This window comes from Oncorhynchus keta, chromosome 10 (genome assembly GCF_023373465.1).
Source record: "Oncorhynchus keta strain PuntledgeMale-10-30-2019 chromosome 10, Oket_V2, whole genome shotgun sequence".
In the NCBI taxonomy this organism is placed as follows: domain Eukaryota; kingdom Metazoa; phylum Chordata; class Actinopteri; order Salmoniformes; family Salmonidae; genus Oncorhynchus; species Oncorhynchus keta.
Window position 1 is genome coordinate 20,820,878 of NC_068430.1, and position 23,729 is coordinate 20,844,606.

General features: G+C 43.5%; 1 protein-coding gene and 1 long non-coding RNA gene across 3 annotated transcripts; one reads left to right on the plus strand and one right to left on the minus strand.

The window, feature by feature from the left end:
• The first annotated feature begins 922 nt into the window (after positions 1-922).
• On the plus strand, positions 923-21,045 carry LOC118388349 (ADP-ribosylation factor-like protein 8B-A). 2 transcript variants are annotated; one of them, XM_052526658.1, is made up of 7 exons: positions 923-1,197; positions 14,964-15,044; positions 15,177-15,250; positions 18,237-18,330; positions 18,910-18,977; positions 19,449-19,519; positions 19,715-21,045. In XM_052526658.1, exons 1-7 carry the CDS (start codon positions 1,075-1,077, stop codon positions 19,750-19,752), a joined length of 549 nt encoding a protein of 182 aa, XP_052382618.1. In that variant the 5' UTR covers positions 923-1,074; the 3' UTR covers positions 19,753-21,045. The 2 variants fall into 2 exon arrangements, with proteins under 2 accessions (XP_052382618.1, XP_035633210.1); XM_035777317.2 differs by having other exon boundaries at positions 925-1,197; positions 19,732-21,045.
• A 1,716-nt stretch (positions 21,046-22,761) lies between these two features.
• LOC127932683 (uncharacterized) lies at positions 22,762-23,553 on the minus strand. Its single transcript, XR_008146349.1, has 2 exons — positions 23,291-23,553; positions 22,762-23,135 (listed from the first exon to the last, which is right to left on the minus strand). It is a non-coding gene; the product is annotated as an uncharacterized LOC127932683 (long non-coding RNA).
• Between the last annotated feature and the right edge of the window lie 176 nt (positions 23,554-23,729).

Below are 23,729 nucleotides of genomic sequence, written 5' to 3' on the forward strand. Positions count from 1 at the left end.
ATTCTAGATTTGATTTTTGATTGGAGATGTTTAATATGAGTATGGAAGCAGAGTTTACAGTCTAACCAGACACCTAGGTATTTATAGTTGTCCACATATTCTAGGTCGGAACCGTCCAGAGTGGTGATGCTAGTCGGGTGGGCGGGTGCGGGCAGCGAAAGGTTGAAAAGCATGCATTTGGTTTTACTAGCGTTTAAGAGCAGTTGGAGGCCACGGAAGGAGTGTTGTATGGCATTGAAGCTCGTTTGGAGGTTAGTTAGCACAGTGTCCAAGGAAGGGCCAGAAGTATATAGAATGGTGTCGTCTAAGTAGAGGTGGATCAGGGAATCGCCCGCAGCAAGAGCGACATCATTGATATATACCGAGAATTGAAGCCCGTGGTACCCCCATAGAGACTGCCAGAGGTCCGGACAGGACAACATGCCCTCCGATTTGACACACTGAACTCTGTCTGCAAAGTAGTTGGTGAACCAGGCGAGGCAGTCATTAGAAAAACCAAGGCTATTGACTCTGCCGATAAGAATACGGTGATTGACAAAGTCGAAAGCTTTGGCCAGGTCAATGAAGACGGCTGCACAGTACTGTCTTTTATCGATGGCGGTTATGATATTGTTTAGTATTTTGAGCGTGGCTGAGGTGCACCCGTGACTAGGTATTTAATCAGGGATTCACCATTGAGACGCGTCTCTTTATTACAAGGGAGCTCTGCATACACAATTTCATAAAATACATAAGAAGACAGTAGCCTATCCTCTGAGAATGAATAATTAAACGAGACACTCAATCATGATCACCACAGTGACCCTTGATGTCAGATTTTCTAAATAACAATACTAACTCGCCATCTTGTGGTGAAAAATAAGACCTACACGTAATGTTGATTGAGTCTCGACACAGCCGTCATGGTCATATGACAGCGGGTATGCTACTTCCTGTAGACATACTTTTGTTTGGCCGAACGGAACAGCTGTCTGGAGGCGGATAGAACCATATCATTAGGAATTAATAGGATCTCTATGAATAGAAGTTACTGGTCTTGCTGTACTACTTTTGTGTTCAGTGGCACTCATCAAGATGCTGGCGCTAATTAACAGACTTTTGGACTGGTTTAGGTCTCTCTTCTGGAAAGAAGAGATGGAGCTCACGTTAGTTGGACTTCAGTACTCCGGGAAAACCACCTTTGTCAATGTGATATCAGTAAGTAATAAGGATTTAATTACCACACCACATTAATAAAAAATGTTCGTATTGACATGCTGGTGTTGGATAGGAAGAGACCACGAGCAGCTGGACTGTCTAGCCCAGCTAGCTGGTATGTAAGGAACCTGTGTGCTTAGTTGAGTTGGTTAGCTACCATCTGAGCTGATACACTGTTTGCTAACATAATGCTATGCTAGCATAGCAGTAAGTACAGGTGCTCTGCAGTGTCATCAGCTAGCTAGCTAGCAAGTAGCCGACTCAACTCAACGATTTAGGATGGAGTTGAGTGGCGACTACTGTGAGCGGACTGTAACTCCGAAGTAAAATACAAGTACGTTTTATATATGTTTTTGCAGATTTCTGCGACCAAAGAATGTGTAATTAGGCTATTTTTGTGCTGAAATTAGTAGTCTTTGATGTGACGTTGGAGTTCCGTTTAATCGGTTACAGTTATAACGTTAGTAGTTAGTAAGCATCATGACTGGCTAACTTTAGCCATAAATAAGGCTACTTTATCATGTAACTAACGTTAGCTATGTCACACGTATTCTAAAGTCAAATCCGTTAGATAAATTAATTAACTCTCATAATGGCAACGCTGGAGTTAATATGTAACGTTAGCAAGATGAGGGGCATCACTTTCTTTTGTTTCTGCAGTCAGCTAATGTTGGCTAGTTAGCATGGCTAAAGCATAACAAACCGTTAATCTGTCTTTGTCAACACATTAAATGGACAGTCAACATCACTCAAGTTGTAACGAAGTGTGACCATTTGAAATTATTAAACCCACAGTCCTTTGTTTTGGCCTAAACCACAAAGTAGCCAGCTAGCTATAGGCTAGGCCCTACTTCTGAGAGCTGAATCACGAGGCTAGCAAAAAAATAATAACTGCAAACTGTACAATCCAACTTTAGTTTTTTTTTCTGGCAGCCTGCTGTTATTACATCATCCAAGTGAGATGAAGAGTCAGGTTTCATTCATATCAAGGGGCGTGACTGCCTCCCTGCACTGATACAAGACACATGGAAACATAACATCAACAGTTTGGCCTATAAGAATTGCACAGTTTACAACGAGAACTCCGAGACCAGATTAACATCCTATCTGGGCTACTGTTTTAGAAGTGCACACTACATAGTACTTAAGGGTATTTAAGAACGTGGAGTTCACTTTCTCAGATCATGGCTGTGTTCAGCTGACCTACTGCTGATTAGGCTACATTTCCCTCTCCACAAGCCTTATCAAATGTGTCCCAATGTCCATATTTGCTCTTTGGCAATATACTTGTAGACAGGCAGGCATGTAGAATTTTGGGCCTGATTTGCCAAGTCATTTAGAAGGACTAATAGTGTTGCACAAGGAAAGCAGGTCTTTTGTTTTCCCTGGTTGTTCCACAATGTTGGCGTTCTACCCCATGCAGAGCACACTTGGTACAGTTACAGCCCCCCAAAAATAAATTTAGCCAATCCATATACATACATGCATACATGCATGCATGCATGCATGCATACATACATACATACAGTGGGGAGAACAAGTATTTGATACACTGCCGATTTTGCAGGTTTTCTTGCTTACAAAGCATGTAGAGGTCTGTAATTTTGATCATAAGTACACTTCAACTGTGAGAGACAGAATCTAAAACAAAAATCCAGAAAATCACATTGTATGATTTTTAAGTAATTAATTAGCATTTTATTGCATGACATAACTATTTGATCACCTACCAACCAGTAAGAATTCCAGCTCTCACAGACCTGTTAGTTTTTCTTTAAGAAGTCCTCCTGTACTCCACTCATTACCTGTATTAACTGCACCTGTTTGAACTTGTTACCTGTATAAAAGAAACCTGTCCACACACTCAATCAAACACTCCAACCTCTCCACAATGGCCAAGACCAGAGAGCTGTATAAGGACATCAGGGATAAAATTGTAGACCTGCACAAGGCTGGGATGGGCTACAGGACAATAGGTAAGCAGCTTGGTGAGAAGGCAACAACTGTTGGTGCAATTATTAGAAAATGGAAGAAGTTCAAGATGATGGTCAATCACCCTCGGTCTGGGGCTCCATGCAAGATCTCACCTCGTGGGGCATCAATGATCATGAGGAAGGTGAGGGATCAGCCCAGAACTACACGGCAGGACCTGGTCAATGACCTGAAGAGAGCTTGGACCACAGTCTCAAAGAAAACCATTCATAACACAGTACGCCGTCATGGATTAAAATCCTGTAGCGCACGCAAGGTCCCCCTGCTCAAGCCAGCGCATGTCCAGGCCCGTCTGAAGTTTTCCAATGACCGTCTGGATGATCCAGAGGAGGAATGGGAGGTCATGTGGTCTGATGTGACACAAATAGAGCTTTTTGGTCTAAACTCCATTTGCTGTGTTTGGAGGAAGAAGAAGGATGAGTACAACCCCAAGAACACCATCCCAACCGTGAAGCATGGAGGTGGAAACATCATTCTTTGGGGATGCTTTTCTGCAAAGGGAACAGGACGACTGCACCGTATTGAGGGGAGGATGGATGGGGCCATGTATCGTGAGATCTTGGCCAACAACCTCCTTCCCTCAGTAAGAGTATTGAAGATGGGTCATGGCTGTGACTTCCAGCATGACAACGACCCGAAACACACAGCCAGGGCAATTAAGAAGCATCTCAAGGTCCTGGAGTGGCCTAGCCAGTCTCCAGACCTGAACCCAATAGAACATCTTTGGAGGAAGCTGAAAGTCCGTATTGCACAGCGACAGCCCCGAAACCTGAAGTATCTGGAGAAGGTCTCTATGGAGGAGTGAGCCAAAATCCCTGCTGCAGTGTGTGCAAACCTGGTCAAGAACTACAGGAAACGTATATCTCTGGAATTGCAAACAAAGGTTTCTGTACCAAATATTAAGTTCTGCTTTTCTGATGTATCAAATACTTATGTCATGCAATAAAATGCTAATTAATTACTTAAATCATACAACATGATTTTCTGGATTTGTTTTCGATTCCGTCTCTCACAGTTGAAGTGTACATATGATAAAAATTACAGACCTTTACATGGTTTGTAAGTAGGAAACACCGATTTTGCAGGTTATCAAATACCTCCCCACTGTGTGTATACATGCATGCATACAAAAGTATGTGGACACCCCTTCAAATTAGTGGATTTGGCCATTTCAGCCACACCCATTGCTGACGGGTGTATAAAATCAAGCACAACACCATGCAATCTCCATAGACAAACATTGGTAGAACAGCCTTATTTAAGAGCTCAATGATTTTCAACAGGGCACTGTCATAGGATGCCACCTTTCCAATAAGTCAGTTTGTCAAATTTCTGCCCTGCTGTAGTTGCCCTGGTTAAATGTAAGTGTCATTGTGAAGTGGAAACGTCTAAGAGCAACAACGGCTCAGCCGCAAAGTGGTAGGACACACAAGCTCACAGAACGGGAGTGCTGAAGCACATAGTGCGTAAAAATCCTCTGACCTTGGTTGCAACACTCACTACCGAGTTCCAAACTGCCTCTGGGAAGCAACGTCAGCACAATAACTGATTGTTGTGAGCTTCATGAAAAGGGTTCAGCTCGAGTGGTGTAAAGCTTGCTGACATTGGACTCTGGAGCAGTGGAAACGCGTTGTCTTGAGTGATGAATCACACCTCGCCATCTGGTGGTCGGACAGATGAATCAAGGTTTGGCGAATACCAGGAGGATGCTACTTGCCAGACTGCATAGTGACAACAGTAAAGTTTGGTGGAGTAGGAATAATAGTCTGGCCCCTTAGTTTCAGTGAAGGGAAATCTAAAGCATACAATGACATTCTAGACGATTCTGTGCTTCAAACTTCGTGGCAACAGTTTGGGGAAGGCCCTTTTTTTTTCAGCATGTCAATGCCGCTGTGCACAAAGTGAGGTCCATACAGAAAGGGTTTGTCGAGATCTGTGTGGAAGAACTTCACTGGCCTGCACAGAGCCCTGACCACCGGACACCTTTAAATCAATTGGAATGCCAACTGCGAGCCAGGCCTAATTGCCCAACATCAGTGCCCAACCTCACCTTACCAGAAGAGTGGCGGCTGTTATAGCAGCAAAGGGTGGACCAACTCTATGTTGGAATGAGATGTTCAATGAGCATGTGTCCACATACTTTTGGTAATGTAGTTTGTGTGTGTCCATCACAGGTTGGTGACACCTTAGATGGGAAGGACAGGCTTGTGGTAATGACTGGAGCGGAAAGATTGGGATGGTGTCAAATGTATCAAACATATTATTATTATTGTGAGCCGTCCTCTTCTAAGCAGCCTCCACTGGTGTCCATTATCAAATCAAATTTATTTATAAAGCCCTTCTTACATCAGCTGATGTCACAAAGTGCTGTACAGAAACCCAGCCTAAAACCCCAAACAGCAAGCAATGCAGGTGTAGAAGCACAGTGGCTAGGAAAAACTCCCTAGAAAGGCCAAAACCTAGGAAGAAACCTAGAGAGGAACCAGGGCATGAGGGGTGGCCAGTCCTCTTCTGGCTGTGCTGGGTGGAGATTATAACAGAACATGGCCAAGATGTTCATAGATGACCAGCAGGGTCAAATAATAATAATCACAGTGGTTGTCGAGGGTGCAACAGGTCAACACCTCAGGAGTAAATGTCAGTTGGCTTTTCATAGCCGATCATTCAAAGTATCTCTACCGCTCCTGCTGTTTCTAGAGAGTTGAAAACAGCAGGTCTGTTCCATAGCCGCAGGCAGAACAGTTGAAACTGGAACAGCAACACGACCAGGTTGACTGGGGGCAGCAAGGAGTCATCAGGCTAGGTAGTCCTAAGGAATGGTCCTAGGGCTCAGGTCCTCTGAGAGAAAGAAAGAAAGAAAGAGGGAGACAATTGGAGAGTAGAGGTCAACCGATACCGATTTATTGGAGGACCAAAAACAGCCGATACCGATTAATCGGCCAATTTTTAAAATGTTATTTGTAATAATGGCAATTACAACAATACTAAATGAATGCTTATTTTAACTTTTTTTTAAATGTATTTTATTTTAACTTTATTTAACTAGGCAAGTCAGTTAAGAGCAAATTCTTATTTTCAATGACTGCCTAGGAACAGTGGGTTAACTGCCTGTTCGGTCGGGGGTTTGAACTTGTAACCTTCCAGTTACTAGTCTAACGCTCTAACCACTAGGTTACCCTGCCGACGCAACTTAATATAATACATCAATAAAAATCAATTTAGCCTCAAATAAATAATGAAACATGTTCAATTTAGTTTAAATAATGTAAAAACAAAGTGTTGGAGAAGAAAGTAAAAGTGCAATATGTGCCATGTAAAAAAAGTTAACGTTTAAGTTCCTTGCTCCGAACATGAACGTGTGATAGTTGGTGGTTCCTTTTAACATGAGACTTCAATATTCCAAGGTAAGAGGTTTTAAGTTGTAGTTAATATGGTATTTATAGGACTATTTCTCTCTGTACTGTAGCGACCCGCACAGACAACTGTGTGTTATGTGTTAGGCTAGTAGGTGGTTGTGTTGTACTTACCAGTACCCAGTTTTCGTGGGGTCTGACATACTAATCAACCTGCTATCTGCCAATCACGGGAATGTTCTGATGCCGGGCATGTTGGCGGAGTGGCGTGGAGGGGGGTTGGGCAGGGGGATGGAGCATTGGAAGTTAAGACCAGGTTTAGCCTTTGTTCTCTCTATGTCTGGCCTTCACAAGAGAAGGTCACGGTTGGCTTGTGGGTTATCTTTCATTTATTTGGTGTGGGCTACGGCCAAACAGTAGCCTGTGTAAAGTTGGGTTAACCTGTTACTCCTACCCCCTACTTTTTCGAACATTCTGTTAAAAATCGCGCAACATTTCAGCACCCTGCTACTCATGCCAGGAATATAGTATATGCATATGATTAGTATGTGTGGATAGAAAACACGTTTACAAAACTGGTTAAATCACGGCTGTGACTATAACAGAACGTGCGTTTCATCGAAAAGCGCAGGAAAATCTGATCACTGAAAATGCGAAAATATATATCCATGCGCCACTAGAACCCATTGTTGAATGTGAACCACATTAAATGGGGCCGAGGTTGCAATACCTACAGCTTCCACACGATGTCAACAGTCTTGTCATTTGCCTACGATTTGTTTCTTGGTCAAACGGGCACAAGGTAGCGCCTTTCTTCCGGTCTCCGACCGGATATTTTGGTTGAGATTTACACGGACATTATTTCCAGACGTACAGCTATAGAATATACATCGCCTCGTGATCGATTTGATCGCTTATTAACGTTTACTAATACCTAAAGTTGCATTACAAAAGTATTTCGAAGTGTTTTGTGAAAGTTTATTGGCAAATTTTTTAATTTAAAAAAATAACGTTACGTTATTAGATCGATATCTAGGCTATATATGGACCGATTTAATCGAAAAAAAGACCCAATAGTGATGTTTATGGGACATCTAGGAGTGCCAACAAAGAAGATGGTCAAAGGTAATGAATGTTTTATATTTTATTTGTGCGTTTTGTGTAGCGCCGACTATGCTAATTATTTTGTTTACGTCCCCTGCGGGTCTTTTGGGGTGTTACATGCTATCAGTTCCCGGCTGCGTCTGTATCTGACCCTGAAGTATTCCGGTAAGGCGGATTGGGAAGCTTTTCGTGCCCAGTTTGAACTGTTAGCTCATTTTAGTGGTTGGTCTAATGAAGAAAGGGCACTGCAGTTGGCTTTACGCCTCATGGATGATGCTCTGGCCTGTTTGATATTGATTCGCCCCGAGGACAGACGTGATTATGGTGCTTTAGTAGGAGCACTGAGGAGGCGCTATGGACAGTGTGTACAGCCCGGGTTGAGTAATAGACGCAGGCAACCTGAAGAGCCTCTACGGGTGCCAGCTAATGACATTGAGAGCCTCTCTCTGCGGGGCTAATCTCGGCGGGGCTCTCTCCTATGGAGCTGTGCATACTGACCCAGCTGGCTCATCCTGAGTCATTGCAGATAGCCTTGGAGATGGCTTTGGAGAGGGAGCTAGTGTGGGCTGGGGCTTCAGCCGGAAATGTTTCAGTGGCTGAAACGACAGAACTCATTCGTGCTGTGTCGTTACAGGCGTCACGAAACACACGCCCTGGTCCCAGGGTCTGCTGGGGTTGTGGCCAGCCAGGCCATCTGCGCCAGGCTTGCACCATGTCCCCCAAAGCTCAGGGAAACGGCTCGGGGTCCGCATAGACCGGGTAGTGTGGACCCCTTGCTTTCTATCACAACCACCATCTTCAGGAGGAGCCCACCGGCACAGACGGGGAAGCAAGGTTCCACTTCCCCCAGAAACAGACGAGGACAAGCGAATGGAGCCTGTTGTTGTGGTGGGCCGGACCTGTGTTGGGGCTTTTGTCATGTCACTGTGGAGGGGGTACCCTGCTCCGCCCTGGTGGACACTGGGTCCACAGTAACCCTGGTGTGGCCAGCTATTGTGTCAGGTTGGACTCAGTGTGAGCCCACAACCGTGCAATTCCGCACGGTAATGACTCTGACAGTAGGGGGCAGGACTGTGTGTCATCCTGTGTGGGTGGCGGCTAGAGGTCGACCGATTATAATTTTTCAACGCCGATACCGATTATTGGAGGACCAAAAAGGCCGATACCGATTTTAAGTGGACAATTTTTAAAAAATGTGTAATTTTTTTAACGTGTATTTGTAGTAATGACAATTACAACAATACTGAGTTAACACTTATTTTAACTTGATATAATACATAAATAAAATCAATTTAGCCTCAAGTAGATAATGAAATGTGTTCAATTTGGTTAAATCATGCAAAAACAAAGTGTTGGAGAAGAACGTAAAAGTGCAATATGTGCTATGTAAGAAAGCTAACGTTTCAGTTCCTTGCTCAGAACATTTGAAAGCTGGTGGTTCCTTTTAACACGAGTCTTCAAGAAAGAAAAGTTTGGTTGTAGTTATTATAGGACTATTTCCCTTTATACCATTTGAAATTTCATTAACCTTTGACTATTGAATGTTCTTAAAGGCACTTTAGTATTGCAAGTGTAACAGTATAGCTTCCGTCCCTCTCCTTGCTCCTCCCTGGGATCGAACCAGCAACACAATGACAACAGCCACCATATAGAAGCAGCGTTACCCATGCTGAGCAAGGGAATCAACCACCCCAAAGCTCAGAGCGAGTGAAGTTTGAAACGCTATTAGCGTGCGCTAACTAGCCAGCCATTTCACTTCGGTCACACCAGCCTCATCTCAGGAGTTGATAGGTTTGAATTCAAACAGCGCAATGCTTGACGCACAATGAAGAGCTGCTGAATGAATGTTTACGCGCCTGCTTCTGCCTACCACCGCTCAGTCAGATACCATCGCTCAGTTAGATACTTAGGCACCCCCCTAATGTCACATTCACTCAACCCAACAAACCCTTTACTCCAACAGTTAAAGCAGCAGAGACTCATGGTTGCCCCCCCCCTCCCCCACATCTGTGTGGCTTTTCCCCAGCCCCCACTATCACCTAAAGCTGTGTGTTACATTCCCCCAGCTACCTCCACGACACAGCCCTCTGTGAGCCCGGGCCGCACCCCCCCCAGCCCAGCTACCCCGGAGAGGAGAGGACACTGTCTGCAGTGAGGGAGATATGTGGGAGGAACTGTGTTGGTCTTGACCCCGAGCAGCAGAAATGGTTGTGGCAGTTGCTGTTTGAATTCAGAGACAGCTTTGCACTGAGTGAGGAAAAAATGGGTCAGACTCATCTGGTGCAGCATGAGATCGTCACAGGTGATGCTCGACCCATCAAGATGTGTCCCCGCCGTATCCCGCTGGCACGCCAGGAGGCGGTAGACTCCACTATGTTGGAGATGCAGTGGGCAGATTTCATCAAGCCCTCAGACAGCCCCTGGGTGGCGCCAGTCGTCATGGTTCTGAAGAAGGGGGGCGAGCGGAGGTTCTGTGTGGACTACAGGTGGCTGAATGAGGTAACCAGGAAGGACTCCTACCCTATATCGATGAGTCGCTGGACATGGTTAGGGGGTCCTCCAGGTTCTCCTCACTAGACCTCCGCAGTGGCTACTGGCAGGTGCCAGAGCCAAAACTGCATTCTCCACCAACAGAGGACACTGGCAGTTCAAGGTCCTGTGCTTCGGCCTGTGCAACGCTCCAGCTACTTTTGAGCGTTTGATGGACAGGGTGCTGGATGGCATCCCCCGACAGCAGTGTCTGGTATACCTCAATGACATCCTGGCCCATGGCAGGCCCTTCCAGTCAACCCTGGGGGCGCTATGGCGTGTGCTGGAGAGGGTGGCTGCCGCAGGTCTGAAGCTCCACCCCGAGAAGTGCCACTTCATGAGGAGAGAGGTGTCCTTCTTGGGCCACCGTGTGGGGAAGGAGGGGATCAGCACCATGGAGGACAAGGTGGGGGCTGTCAGACTGGCCCACCCCCGACTAGCGTCAACTGAAGAGCTTCCTGGGCCTGGCCTCGTACTACAGGAGGTTTTTATGGGGCTTCTCAAGCGTCGCTGCTTCCCTGAACCGCCTGCTGCCGAAGGACAAGGATTTCACTTGGACAGTGGAGTGTGATGAGGCATTCAACACCCTCAAGCGTGCACTGATCGAGGCCCCCGTGCTCGCCCTTTGTCCTGGACACAGACGCGTGCAATGTGGGCATGGGTGGGGTGCTGGCCCAGGTGGGGCCAGAGGTGGGGAGAGTGGTGGCGTACTTCAGCAAAACATTTGACAAACATGAGCGCCGCTACTGTGTCACCCGGCGGGAGCTCTTGGCTGTTGTGGCTTCCGTCAAACACTTCAAGTACTACCTGGGTGGCTTGCCCTTTACTGTAAGGACTGACCACTCTGCTCTCCAGTGGCTCATGTCTTTCAGAAAGCCCGAGGGGCAGGTGGCACGCTGGTTGGAGGAGCTTCAGCCGTATTACTTCACAGTGGTGCACAGGGCAGGGGCAACGCCGACGCCATGTCCTGTCGACCCTGTACTGCAGACTGCTGCCGCCACTGTGATTGGAGAGAGAGCTGTGTGCAGAGGGGGTCTGTGCCACAGTGTGTCGGGCGCTGGGACCTGTCTGCTGTGAGCTGCAGACTGTCGACGTGGCTGAATGGGGGCAGGGACGGGACGGGACACAGACCTCTACAGCCAGTGCTACAGTGGGTAGAGGCGCAGGTGAGGCCATCATGGGAAGAGGTGACAGCACTCTCACTCGCGACCAAAGGGTTGTGGTCAATGTTTGAGAGACTGCTGATGGCGGGCATGGAAGTAGTTAGCCTGTTAGTCGTGCAACGATTGTGCTTTTTTGCGAATGCACTTTTGTTAAATCATCCCCCCCCGCAGGACACACTAGTAATATCATCAACCATGTGTAGTTAACTAGTGATTATGATTGATTGAGTTTTTTTTTATAAGATAAGTTTAATGCTAGTTAGCAACTTACCTTGGCCTCTACAGCATTCGCGTAACCGGCAATGTGCAATGTGAGGCTGGTGGTTAGAGCGTTGGACTAATTAACCGTAAGGTTGCAAGATTGAGTCCTGGAGCTGACAAGGTAAAAATCTGTCGTTCTGCCCCTGAACAAGGCAGTTAACCCACCGTTCCAAGGCCGTCATTGAAAATAAGAATGTGTTCTTAACTGACTTGCCTAGTTAAATAAAGGTTTTTTTTTTTAAATGGCCAAATCGGTGTCCAAAAATACCGATTTCTGATTGTTATGAAAACTTGAAATCGGCCCTAATTAATCGGTCATTCCGATTAATCGGTCGGCCTCTATTCGAGAGCATACTTAAATTAACACAGGAGACTGGATAAGACAGGAGAAATACTCTATAATAGACTGACCCTAGCCCCCTGACACAAACTACTGCAGCATAAATACTGGAGGCTGAGACGGGAGGGTTCGGGAGACACTGTGGCCCCATCCGACGATACCCCCGGATAGGGCCAAATAGGCAGGATATAACCCCACTCACTTTGCCAAAGTACAGCCCCCACACCACGAGTGGGATATCTTTAACCACCAACTTACCATCCTGAGACGAGGCCGAGTATAACCCACAAAGATCTCCGCCACGGCACAACCCAAGAGGGGGCGCCAACCCGGACAGGAAGATCACGTCAGTGACTCACCCCTCCTAGGGACGGCATGGAAGAGCACCAGTAAGCCAGTGACTCAGCCCCTGTATTAGGGTTAGAGGCAGACAATCCCAGTGGACCCACAACCTGCTTAACCTCTAGCGACGAGCAATCCCGTATCCGGGAGCGTAACCATAGCCTCAAGCGCATTACCATAACGCAACGTTTCCTGTTTATTCGCTAATGAAATAAATATATTCAAACAAGCGTAGCCTTTTGTTAACAACACTGTCATCTCAGATTTTCAAAATATGCGTTACAGCCAACGCTGGACACGCATTTGTGTAAGTTTAGCATGGCATAATGCTATGCTATGCTAGGCTTGTGCTGGCAGCAGGCAACATTTTCACAAAAATAAGAAAAGCAACCAAATTAAATCATTTACCTTTGAAGAACTTCAGATGCTTTCACTCAGGAGACTCCCAGTTAGATAGCAAATGTTCCTTTTTCCCAAAAATAATATTTTTGTAGGCGAAAAACCTCACGTTTGTTCATCCTGCTTGGCTGAGAACTATAATGCATTAGCATAATGCAACTTTTTCTATTCATGAAAATCGCAAATGAAATAAATATATTGAAACATAAGCTTAGCCTTTTAACACTGTCATCTCAGATTTTCAAAATATGCTTTTCAACCAAAGCTACACAAGCATTTGTGTAAGAGTATTGATAGCATTCAGCAGGCAACATTTTCACAAAAACAAGAAAAGCATTCAAATAAAATAATTTACCTTTGAAGAACTTCAGATGTTTTCAATGAGGGGACTCAGTTAGATAGCAAATTAGCATTTTTTCCAAAAAGATTATTTTGTGTAGGAGAAATCGCTCCGTTTTGTTCATCACTTTTTGGCTAAGAAAAAAAAAAACAAACGCCAAACTTTTTTTCCAAATTAACTCCATAATATCGACAGAAACATGGCAAACGTTGTTTAGAATCATCCTCAAGGTGTTTTTCACATATCTATTCGATGATAAATCCTTCGTGGCAGTTGGGTTTCTCCTCAGTAGAAAACAGAAAAGTTCTGCAGCTGGAGATTACGCAATAATTGCAACAGAGGACACCAAGCGACCACCTGGTAAATGTAGTCTCTTAGGGTCAATCTTCCAATGATATGCCTACAAATACGTCAGAATTCTGCAGACACCTTGGGGAAAACGTGGAAACGGTAGTTGACTCCTAGCTCCTCCGCAGCCATATAAGGAGTCATTGCCATGAGGCGGTTTTAAAAAATGTGGCACTTCCTGATTGTATTTTTACCTGTTTTTTTTCTGTAACATCAGTTCTGTGGCACTCACAGACAATGTCTTTGCAGTTTTGGAAACGTCAGAGTTTTCTTTCCAAAGCTGTCAATTATATGCATAGTCGAGCATCTTTTCGTGACAAAATATCTTGTTTAAAACGGGAACGTTTTTCATCCAAAAATTAAGAGCGCCCCCTATATCGAAGAAGTTAATTCATGACCCCAAATACAAAGACCATTTGAAGTCTAGGCATATGTATTGGCTTGACTTAAGAATGTCCTTTACAGTAATTGTTGGATACTCTAGTCTGAGTAGAAGAGGATAATTACCAAAGAGGCCTTGCAATATCAGATTGGAATAGTTTCTCCATGCTTGTATTCATCACAAGAATGCAGCACTTTTTCACTTCGTTATGGTCAGGTGACCTGGATGTGGTCTGGAGCTGGACAGAGCTGCGCTCTCACCCACCCCGTAGTCACCAGCCACACAACTAATGCAGTTTTTTGTGTATTTTCTTGAAATCCCTCTGCTTGCCTTGCTACTCAAGTGTTTGTATAAAACTATACCAATGGCAATGGTGGCTGTCATTGGACTTTTGCTTTTCTAGAGCTCATTCCTACAATCTCATTTGGAGCAAACATGGGATACCCCTTTCAATCTGTTTGTGTTACATTTTTGCAAGATGGTGCTTGTGAACTCCCTCCTGCACTAAAAGGGAACTGTGAAGTGAATGTGTCATTTGACCAGCTGGCCAGGAAGGCACCATAATAGAACCAGATGTTATGGGCCTCATTTTGGGGGGGGAACTTGGTTGAACCTGTCTCACTTTCTTCCTGTTTTAGTTCTCACATCTGAAAGTCCGAACCCTTCAGCAATTTTGATAAGCTTTCCCAGAATATGTTTTCAATTTTAAGTGTGATTTTGTGTGTTTTAAAATGTTACATTTTCAGTATCTGGAATATTTTAAATTCTAGGCATAGCCAAAGTTGTTTTTAAGAGGGCATTTTGGAAAAATGGTCATGCAACTGACAATGACATTTATATAGAGCATCCCAAAAAATTGTTGTAATCTTTTTAATTTCTTTCGCCTTATAATAGCTTCAATGTAGAGACAATATCGTAGACAATCATACCCCTTTACATTTCTGTGACCTTTAACTGACCATACCTACATTTTATGGAGTCTTTGATACCATAATCGGTAGTGAATTTTGTTGGCAAATGTCCTTCAAATGTTCCAGGCTCGAGCCTGGCCACCAACTATCCCCCAAATCTGCAATAATACATTTTGGTACTTTTCAAATTGCTGCTCAATGTGTATCCAAATGCTTGTGTCTAGCTTTGTGTGCTAAATGTCCATATAGCCGATAAAGCATTCCTCATGTCCTTAACTTTTCCTTGTTTTGGTTTCTCACAGTCTGGTCAGTTTAGTGAAGACATGATTCCCACAGTCGGCTTCAACATGCGGAAGGTTACCAAAGGCAACGTGACGATTAAGGTAAAGGTTTGCCATTAAACTCTGCTCTAATTGCTGTCTGTGCTGTGCATCTCCCCGGGAACGGTAGGGAAAGATGAGTGTCTGTGCAGTGTCCACATTGACCTACTGTCTGTCTGTCTGTCTACTGTGCAGATCTGGGACATAGGTGGACAGCCTCGCTTCAGAAGCATGTGGGAGAGGTACTGCCGAGGAGTCAATGCCATTGTGTAAGTATCTGGACCAGAGTAAGCCACCTTGCGGCTCCACTCTAACCATAACATGCTCTGTATCAACGTTTGCTGTGGTCAGTGTGTGTCAATGCCAGGACTGTTACCTCTCACCAATGTCTCTACCCGGTCTCATTATATGCCCTTGGCTCTGAAATGCAGGCTCCTACCCTCTCAAACGCTGTGGTTCCTGTCCTAATTTGAACCAAAAACACTTAGAGCTGCATAAAGATATGCTCTTTCATGGTCTACTTTAGCAATCACGTTGGGTTCAGGAGATAACTATTATCTTTTCAGGATGCATTTAGTTTAGAACGCGGTCGTCTGACTGTTCTCCACCATTTTCCTTGCCGCAGCAATACGAGATGGCATTTTCATGTTTTTTGTCATTTTTGTGCTTTTCTAAGTCTTCACTCCATGTGACTAATATTTTAGAAGTAGTTTTCAAAAATATTTGCAAAATGGCATTGGATATTTATAAAGTGGGGCAAAAATGTTTAGTCAGCCACCAATTGTGCAAGTTCTCCCACTTAAAGATGAGAGGCCTGTAATTTTCATCATAGGTACACTTCAACTATGACAGACAAAATGAAAAAATAAATCCAGAAAATCACATTGTAGGATTTTTTTTATTTATTTGCAAATTATGGTGGAAAATAAGTATTTGGTCAAAACAAAAGTTTCTCAATACTTTGTTATATACCCTTTGTTGGCAATGACAGAGGTCAAACGTTTTCTGTAAGTCTTCACAAGGTTTTCACACACTGTTGCTGGTATTTTGGCCCATTCCTCCATGCAGATCTCCTCTAGAGCAGTGATGTTTTGGGGCTGTTGCTGGCAACACGCACTTTCAACTCCCTCCTAAGAATTTCTAGCATACTTGAAATGCTTCTTACGAAGCCACTCCTTCGTTGCCCTGGCGGTGTGTTTGGGATCATTGTCATGCTGAAAGACCCAGCCACGTTTCATCTTCAATGCCCTTGCTGATGGAAGGAGATTTTCACTCAAAATCTCACGATACAAGGCCCCATTCATTCTTTCCTTTACACGGATCAGTCATCCTGGTCCCTTTGCAGAAAAACAGCCCCAAAGCATGATGTTTCCACCCCCATGCTTCACAGTAGGTATGGATGCAACTCGGCAATCTTTGTCCTCCAAACACGACGAGTTGAGTATTTACCAAAAAGTTATATTTTGGTTTCATCTGACCATATGAAATTCTCCCAATCTTCTTCTGGATCATCCAATGCTCTCTAGCAAACGGGCCTGAACATGTACTGGCTTAAGCAAGGGGACACGTCTGGCACTGCAAGATTTGAGTCCCTGGCGGCGTAGTGTGTTACTGATGGTAGGCTTTGTTACTTTGGTCCCAGCTCTCTGCAGGTCATTCACTAGGTCCCCCTGTGTGGTTCTGGGATTTTTGCTCACCGTTCTTGTGATAATTTTGACCCCACGGGGTGAGATCTTGCGTGGAGCCCCAGATCGAGGGAGATTATCAGTGGTCTTGTATGTCTTCCATTGCCTAATAATTGCTCCCACAGTAGATTTATTCAAACCAAGCTGCTTACCTATTGCAGATTCAGTCTTCCCAGCCTGGTGCATGTCTACAATTTTGTTTCTGGTGTCCTTTGACAGCTCTTTGGTCTTGGCCATAGTGGAGTTTGGAGTGTGACTGTTTGAGGTTGTGGACAGGTCTTTTATACTGATAACAAGTTCAAACAGGTGCCATTAATACAGGTAACGAGTGGAGGACAGAGGAGCCTCTTAAAGAAGAAGTCACAGTTCTGTTGAGAGCCAGAAATCTTGCTTGTTTGTAGGTGACCAAATACTTATTTTCCACCATAATTTGCAAATAAATTCATCAAATCCTACAATGTGATTTTTCTGGATTTTTTTCTTCTAATTTTGTCTGTCATAGTTTAAGTGTACCTATGATGAAAATTACAGGCCTCATATTTTTAAGTGGGAGAACTTGCACAATTAGTGGCTGACTAAATAGTTTTTTGCCCCACTGTACTTAATAAAAAATATAAATGCAACATGTAAAGTGTTTGTCCCGTGTTTCGTTTCATGAGCTGAAATAAAATAAATTTCCCATAAATTTCCCATATGCACAAAAAGCTTATTTCTCCCAGATTTTGGACACATTTGCTTACATCCATCCCTCTGACAGGTGTAGCATATCAAGAAGCTGATTAAACATTATTACACAGGTGCACCTTGTGCTGGGGACAAGAAAAGGCAACTCTAAAATGTGCAGTTTTGTCACACAATGCCACAGATGTTTTGAGGGAGCATGCAATTGACATTCTGACTGGAGGGATGTCCATCGGAGATGTTGCCAAAGAACGTACATGTTGATTTTTCAACCATAAGTCGCCACAATGTCGTTTTAGAGAATTTGGCAGTACGTCCAACCGGCCTCACAACCGCAGACCACGTGTCGCCATGGTAGCCCAGGACCTCCAAATCGTCCTCACCTGCGGGATCATCTGAGGCCAGCCACCAAGACAGCTGATGCAACTGAGGAGTATTTGTCTGTAATAAAGTCCTTTTTATGGGGGGAAAAAAATATTCTGATTGAGTTGGCCTGGCTCCCAGGTGGGTAGGCCTATGCCCTCCCTGGACCGCCCGTGGTTGCGCCCCTGCCCAGTCATGTGAATTCCATAGATTAGGGCCTAATGAATTTATTTCAATTGACTGATTTTTAAAAAAAAAATTATATGAACTGTAACTCAGTAAAATCATTGCATGTTGCGTTTATATTTTTGTTTAGTTCAAATCTAGTCTAGTTGAAGCTTCAGCCTCTTTTTCGCTGGAAGTCTGGATTCATTCCCTATGACGATGGTGATCAGTGAGAAAATGCAATGCTACTGAATGCCTTTGAACATTTGATTTTTATATATGTTTTGTGACCATTTGCATATGGATCTACTAGACCGAATGTTTTGAAAAACCTGCATCTGAGCATTGTCTTTTTCTCCAGTTACATGGTGGATGCAGCAGACCGTGAGAAGGTAGAGGCTTCCAGGAACGAGCTCCACAACCTGTTAGACAAGCCTCAGCTACAAGGCATCCCTGTAAGTCAGTTATTCAGTCAAATCTAATGCTATATCAGTCCCAATGAGTGGCCAGTCAGTGACACTTATCTTCCTTGAGTTCTTCAGACCCAATGTTCAGCACATCTTTGTTGACCTTGACCCATGCCATACATCCCCAGGAGCGTCCAATGACTCCAATCAGATGCATTTGATCATCACTCCTAATTGGCAATTACGGCCACTAATGGTTTAAGTTACTCAGGCTAAGTGGCATTGGAAGTGCTCAATTTTGTACCCAGCCAAGATTTTTTATTAGATTTCAGATTCCAGCCCAGCAGCTTGCCAACTGACAGGACAATGTTTGTCATACTGACTCTGTTGCCTTCCAGCTTGCCATATAGGGGTTGTCTTTTTCCACCAACAGAGAAGGTTCTGTAATAGCAAAAGAGGTAATGCAAGACGTATAGATTATCAGTCCAGAAGGTGTGATGTATCTGCAGTAACGGGGAAGGGCAGCCCAGTGGGATTGGCTCTGCTGAGAAATCTGAGTCACAGAAAGAGAGAGCAGGCTTTATGACCATGTCTCCATACACCCACTGACCGCTCTTCTCTCCTCAGGTTCTAGTGCTTGGTAACAAGAGAGATCTTCCCAGTGCGCTTGACGAGAAGCAACTCATCGAAAAGTTGTAAGATACTCTGTTTCTCCCTGTTCCTTGAATGATCCATTTGTAATATTGGTCAAAATGAGCACAGACATGTTAACCTATATATCCTTCATTTGTATGTGATCTTGACAGTGTAATCTTCCCAGGGGTAATGAAATGGCCATGACTCCAATGCACATTTGAACTTTTGAAGCCCATTTCTTGCTAACCATTTATCTTGAGTACGTTTTTTACGGATGGCTGGTTGAAGAGAGAAATACCCTGCCAGATCCCTTAATGCCTTTTTATCTTGGCATGGTTTAGAAGGACTATTACTTACATACTCTACATCATTGGATGGTGATAAAAGGACATTTACTGTATATTTAATTCACATAGAAGACACTTTTATCCTGTATACAATCAAGGGGGGGGGGTGTACAACAACAACAACAACAAAAGAACCCCAAAAGTAGAAGGAACCAAAGCACTTACTGATTTAACTCTCTACAGGAATTTGTCAGCCATCCAGGACAGAGAAATCTGTTGTTACTCTGTTTCCTGCAAAGAGAAGGACAACATAGGTGAGTAGTAGTATGAGGGAGGCAATTCACACAGCCACTACCAATGATCAGTTTCTGCATTTCTAATTAAATTAAGATGGAGTGCTGTGCTTATGCTCATTCTTTTAATGTTTTTGCCCCCTCTTTGTAATACATGGTGTCTTCTATTTTGCAATAGTTTTGTGATTTTTAAATATCTCCGCAATAATGTGACAGTTTTATCCCATCTTCAGATATCACTCTGCAGTGGTTAATCCAGCATTCCAAGTCTTGAAGAGTGTAGGTCCAGCCTGCTTCTGTGTCCTCCTTGCTGCCTCTGAAGTGGTTCTCTACCGCCCTGTCTACTCTCAACCCACCGCCACATTCTGCACCGTTTGTGTAGTCTTCAATTCACCACCACAACACCAACCACTGCTTACACTGCTTAGTCTTTCAGTTGTCACAATACAGTGATGAAGGACAGCGGAGAGTACCTACTCATCATACCTGTTTTCAGTGGAGAAGTTCTACGGGTTTGTGTCCATCCTTTGGTTTTAACGCTACTAACTGGGTTCAGAGAGTCTCATGACCTCCCAGCCCACCGGCATTATATCAGTTTGACTCTGTATTTAGGTGGTGGAATCCAGTCTCTTCATTCAGTATCTACTCCAGTTCAATGTCCCCATTTGGTGTCAATGTAATATTGTTTGATTATAATTAAGGTTTTTGCCAAAACACATCGCATGTGTGAATGCCTTTATATCCTGACACTGTGATATATATATTGTACGTTAATTGATTTGCTGGTCAATGGACATATTTAATTATGTATTTTATGAAGTGGTTTACATGACATGGAAAGTAAGACTGTATGGAATGCTGTAGTCTTGAGCTCAATCCCAAAAGGGGTCTGCAGAGTTTAAAGTGCCTTCTGCAAAATCTCTTTGATTCCTGGAGCAAATTAGCTATTCATGCAAGAAGATGATCATCACACCATACAGATATGCTGTACATAATGAATGTTTTGACTTTTGACCCACGTCATTTACTTAGTTGTCTCGGGACATGTTCATTCAACTCTGTAGAATCCCACGTTATTTAATGCACTTGTGTAAATATGCTTCAATAATGAAAAGTGATTGATGTAAATAGGATGAAATGTAGCTTGATTTGAAGGGGAAGCAGAAAAACTGGAAGTTCGCCACATTTAGTGAAAGATGAATAATAATGATACTTTTCAGATTGTAACTTCTTTTTGAGTGTCTGTCTCATTGGTTACTCTTGAATATCAAGCCCACAGAGGGTCATATAATTAAATTGATCAGAAAGCCAGCCAGTGTTACTCATGGAGGTTATGGCAGATGATGTCACTCAATTCCTCACAATGATGATCTGTCTCCCTCATCTGTTGTCTGAGACAGTTTTACATGGATGCTTTGTCATCTCTAAGCTTTTGCTTGAATAATGATGTATTTTGTGAAGCCTTACTGATCCAAGGAAAATGCTGCAAGCCACAAGATGTCACCTGTCTTAGTTTCACATGTTATATTAAAGAGTCATTGTCAGTTCTACAGTGAGTAGACAATTATTTCTTGAAATGTTCTCCAATGGTGACCTTCTGACACACTAGATTTCAAAGTTATTTTCTGAATAGAAAGGTCTTGTGCTGGCCGCCTAAATGTTTTATGGACATTTATTTACGTGTAAACAAACTAAAACTAGATACAAAGTGTATATATAAAAGATAATGGACCTATAGATTTAATAAGTTCATCTTTGAGAACTAACAACATTTCAGGAAATTTGCTTTAGAGGGCCTCAATGTCAGTGCTACTGTACATTTGGCCATGGCCCACCACCAGATTCTATTGTCCCTTGACAGTAAATTGTTCACTGCACTCAAATGTGAAGTGCTTTCAATACTAAAATATCCCTGCTTTTTTGCTTGTACTGTACTAGCTATTCTGCACCTCATCTAGTTTGCTTGAGGATGTCCTCAGTATAGTACCTCACATTCTGTTGTTTTGTATTGGGGCATCTCTCTTTGTATACTTGTAATGATAGTGGTCTAGTAGATATACTGAAAGTGGGGGCCAGGTAAACAATGTGCTTTTGCAGAATTGGGTGGTTAAAGCGTGTTACCTCTAATCCTATGTTTGCTGTCCCAGACGTTTTATGGAAGAATGACACCATATGGAATGAAAGACATCGCTGTTCCCTCCACCCCGATGTGAATTTGTATCTGTGTGCAAAACCGATAGATTCAGCTGCAGAAAAATAAGAAATTAAGATTTGTATTCAGGTAAATGCTCTTATGTGTTTATTGCATTTTTTTCTGTGACTGCTTAATAAAATGCTCTTAATTTTTTAAGGTTCTATTTACTTACGCTATTTAGCACTGGGAATGCATTCCCAGATAAATGCCTTGCTGATGTTGGTAGTCATTAGATTTCTGTCCACAAGAGGGAAGCAAAGTACTGTGAAAGCTGAAAGCAGAGGTAGCCAGTCATGGGACCATAGTCCAGGTTTTCCCAAACACGATCCTGCCCCCCCCCCCCCCCTTGGGTGCACATTTTGCCCTAACACCACCCAGCTCATTCAAATAATCAAAGCTTGATGAGTTGGTCATTTGAATCAGCTGTGTAGTGCTCGGGCAAAAAAAACTAAACTTGCACCGGAGTTTGAGAAACCCTGCCACAGCCTAAACTTGTAAGCTACTTCCTTCTCTTGAACTATTATTGACGCCTTCTAAGCCTGCAGCAACAGGATTTGGAAGTTTAGTCCATTATGTTAGCTTAGGGCGGTAGGTAGCCTAGCGGTTAGAGTGTTGGGCCAGTAACTGAAAGGTTGCTAAATCGAATCCCCGAGCTGACAAGGAAAAAATCTGCCCCTGACCAAGGCAGTTAACCAATTGTTCCTAGGGTGTCATTGTAAATAAGAATTTGTTGTTGACTGACTTGCCTGGTTTAATAAAACATTTTTAAAATGTTGCTTGAACAGTGTTAAGGCTAGGTCGGTGGTTAGATGGATAAATCTGTAGTTAGGCAGTTATTAGCTGGTCAAAAGGAGGCTACATGAAAAGTGGAATACTCTGGATACAATTGTGTGTTAGTGCAGGTAATTCAGTAAATGTATGTATATCACAAAGCTCATCTGCATTTCCTGCGGTGCAGGTGTGATCAAATTGAGATCCCACATCTGTATTTGTGGGTCAAAAAAACTTTACAGTCGCTCTGTGGTGAATTGATCTATGTACATTACCAGTCAAAAGTTTGGACACCTACTCATTCAAGGGTTTTTCTTTATTTTTACTATTTTCTACATTGGAGAATAATAGTGAAGACATCAAAACTATGAAATAACATAGGGAATCATGTAGTAAATGGAAAAAAAAGTGTTAAACAAACCAAAATATATGTTAAATTCTTCAAAGTAGCCTTGATGACAGCTTTGCTGTCCGACAGTCTTTTCCAACAGTCTTGAAGGGTTTCCCACATATGCTGAGCACTTGCTGGTTGCTTTTCCTTCACTCTGCTGTCCAACTCATCCCAAACCATCTCAGTTGGGTTGAGGTTGGGTGATTGTGAAGGTCGGGTGATTGTGAAGGCCAGGTCAAATAGCCCCTACACAGCCTGGAGGTGTGTTTTGGGTCATTGTCCTGTTGAAAATCAAATGATAGTCCCACTAAGGGCAAACCAGATGGGATGGCGTATCGTTGCAGAATGCTGTGGTAGCCATGCAGGTTAAGTGTGCCTTGCATTTGAAATAAATCACAGACAGTGTCACCAGCTATGCACCCGCACACCATCATACCTCTACTTCCATGCTTCACGGTGGGAACCACACATGAGGAGATCATCTGTTCATCTAGTCTGCGTCTCAAAAAGACATGGCAGTTGGAACCAAAAATCGCACATTTGGACTCATCAGACCAAAGGTAACGAGTTCAAACAGGTGCAGTTAATACAGGTAATGAGTGGAGAACAGGAGGGCTTCTTAAAGAAAAACTAACAGGTCTGTGAGAGCCAGAATTCTTACTGGTTGGTAGGTGATCAAATACTTATGTCATGCAATAAAATGCAAATGAATTACTTAAAATCATACAATGTGATTTTCTGGATTCTGTCTCTCACAGTTGAAGTGTACCTATGATAAAAATGACAGACCTCTACATACTTTGTAAGTAGGAAAACCTGCAAAATCGGCAGTGCATCAAATACTTGTTCCCCCCCCCCACTGTATCTGGTGTACA

Bases quoted from the DNA above. Each gene is read 5' to 3' on its own strand.
- LOC118388349 (XM_035777317.2), top strand. From the start codon at position 1,075: ATGCTGGCGCTAATTAACAGACTTTTGGACTGGTTTAGGTCTCTCTTC. The intron at 18,331-18,909 runs GTAAGTCAGTTA...TTCTCTCCTCAG, and splicing joins CTCAGCTACAAGGCATCCCT to GTTCTAGTGCTTGGTAACAA. The intron at 18,978-19,448 runs GTAAGATACTCT...AACTCTCTACAG, and splicing joins AAGCAACTCATCGAAAAGTT to GAATTTGTCAGCCATCCAGG.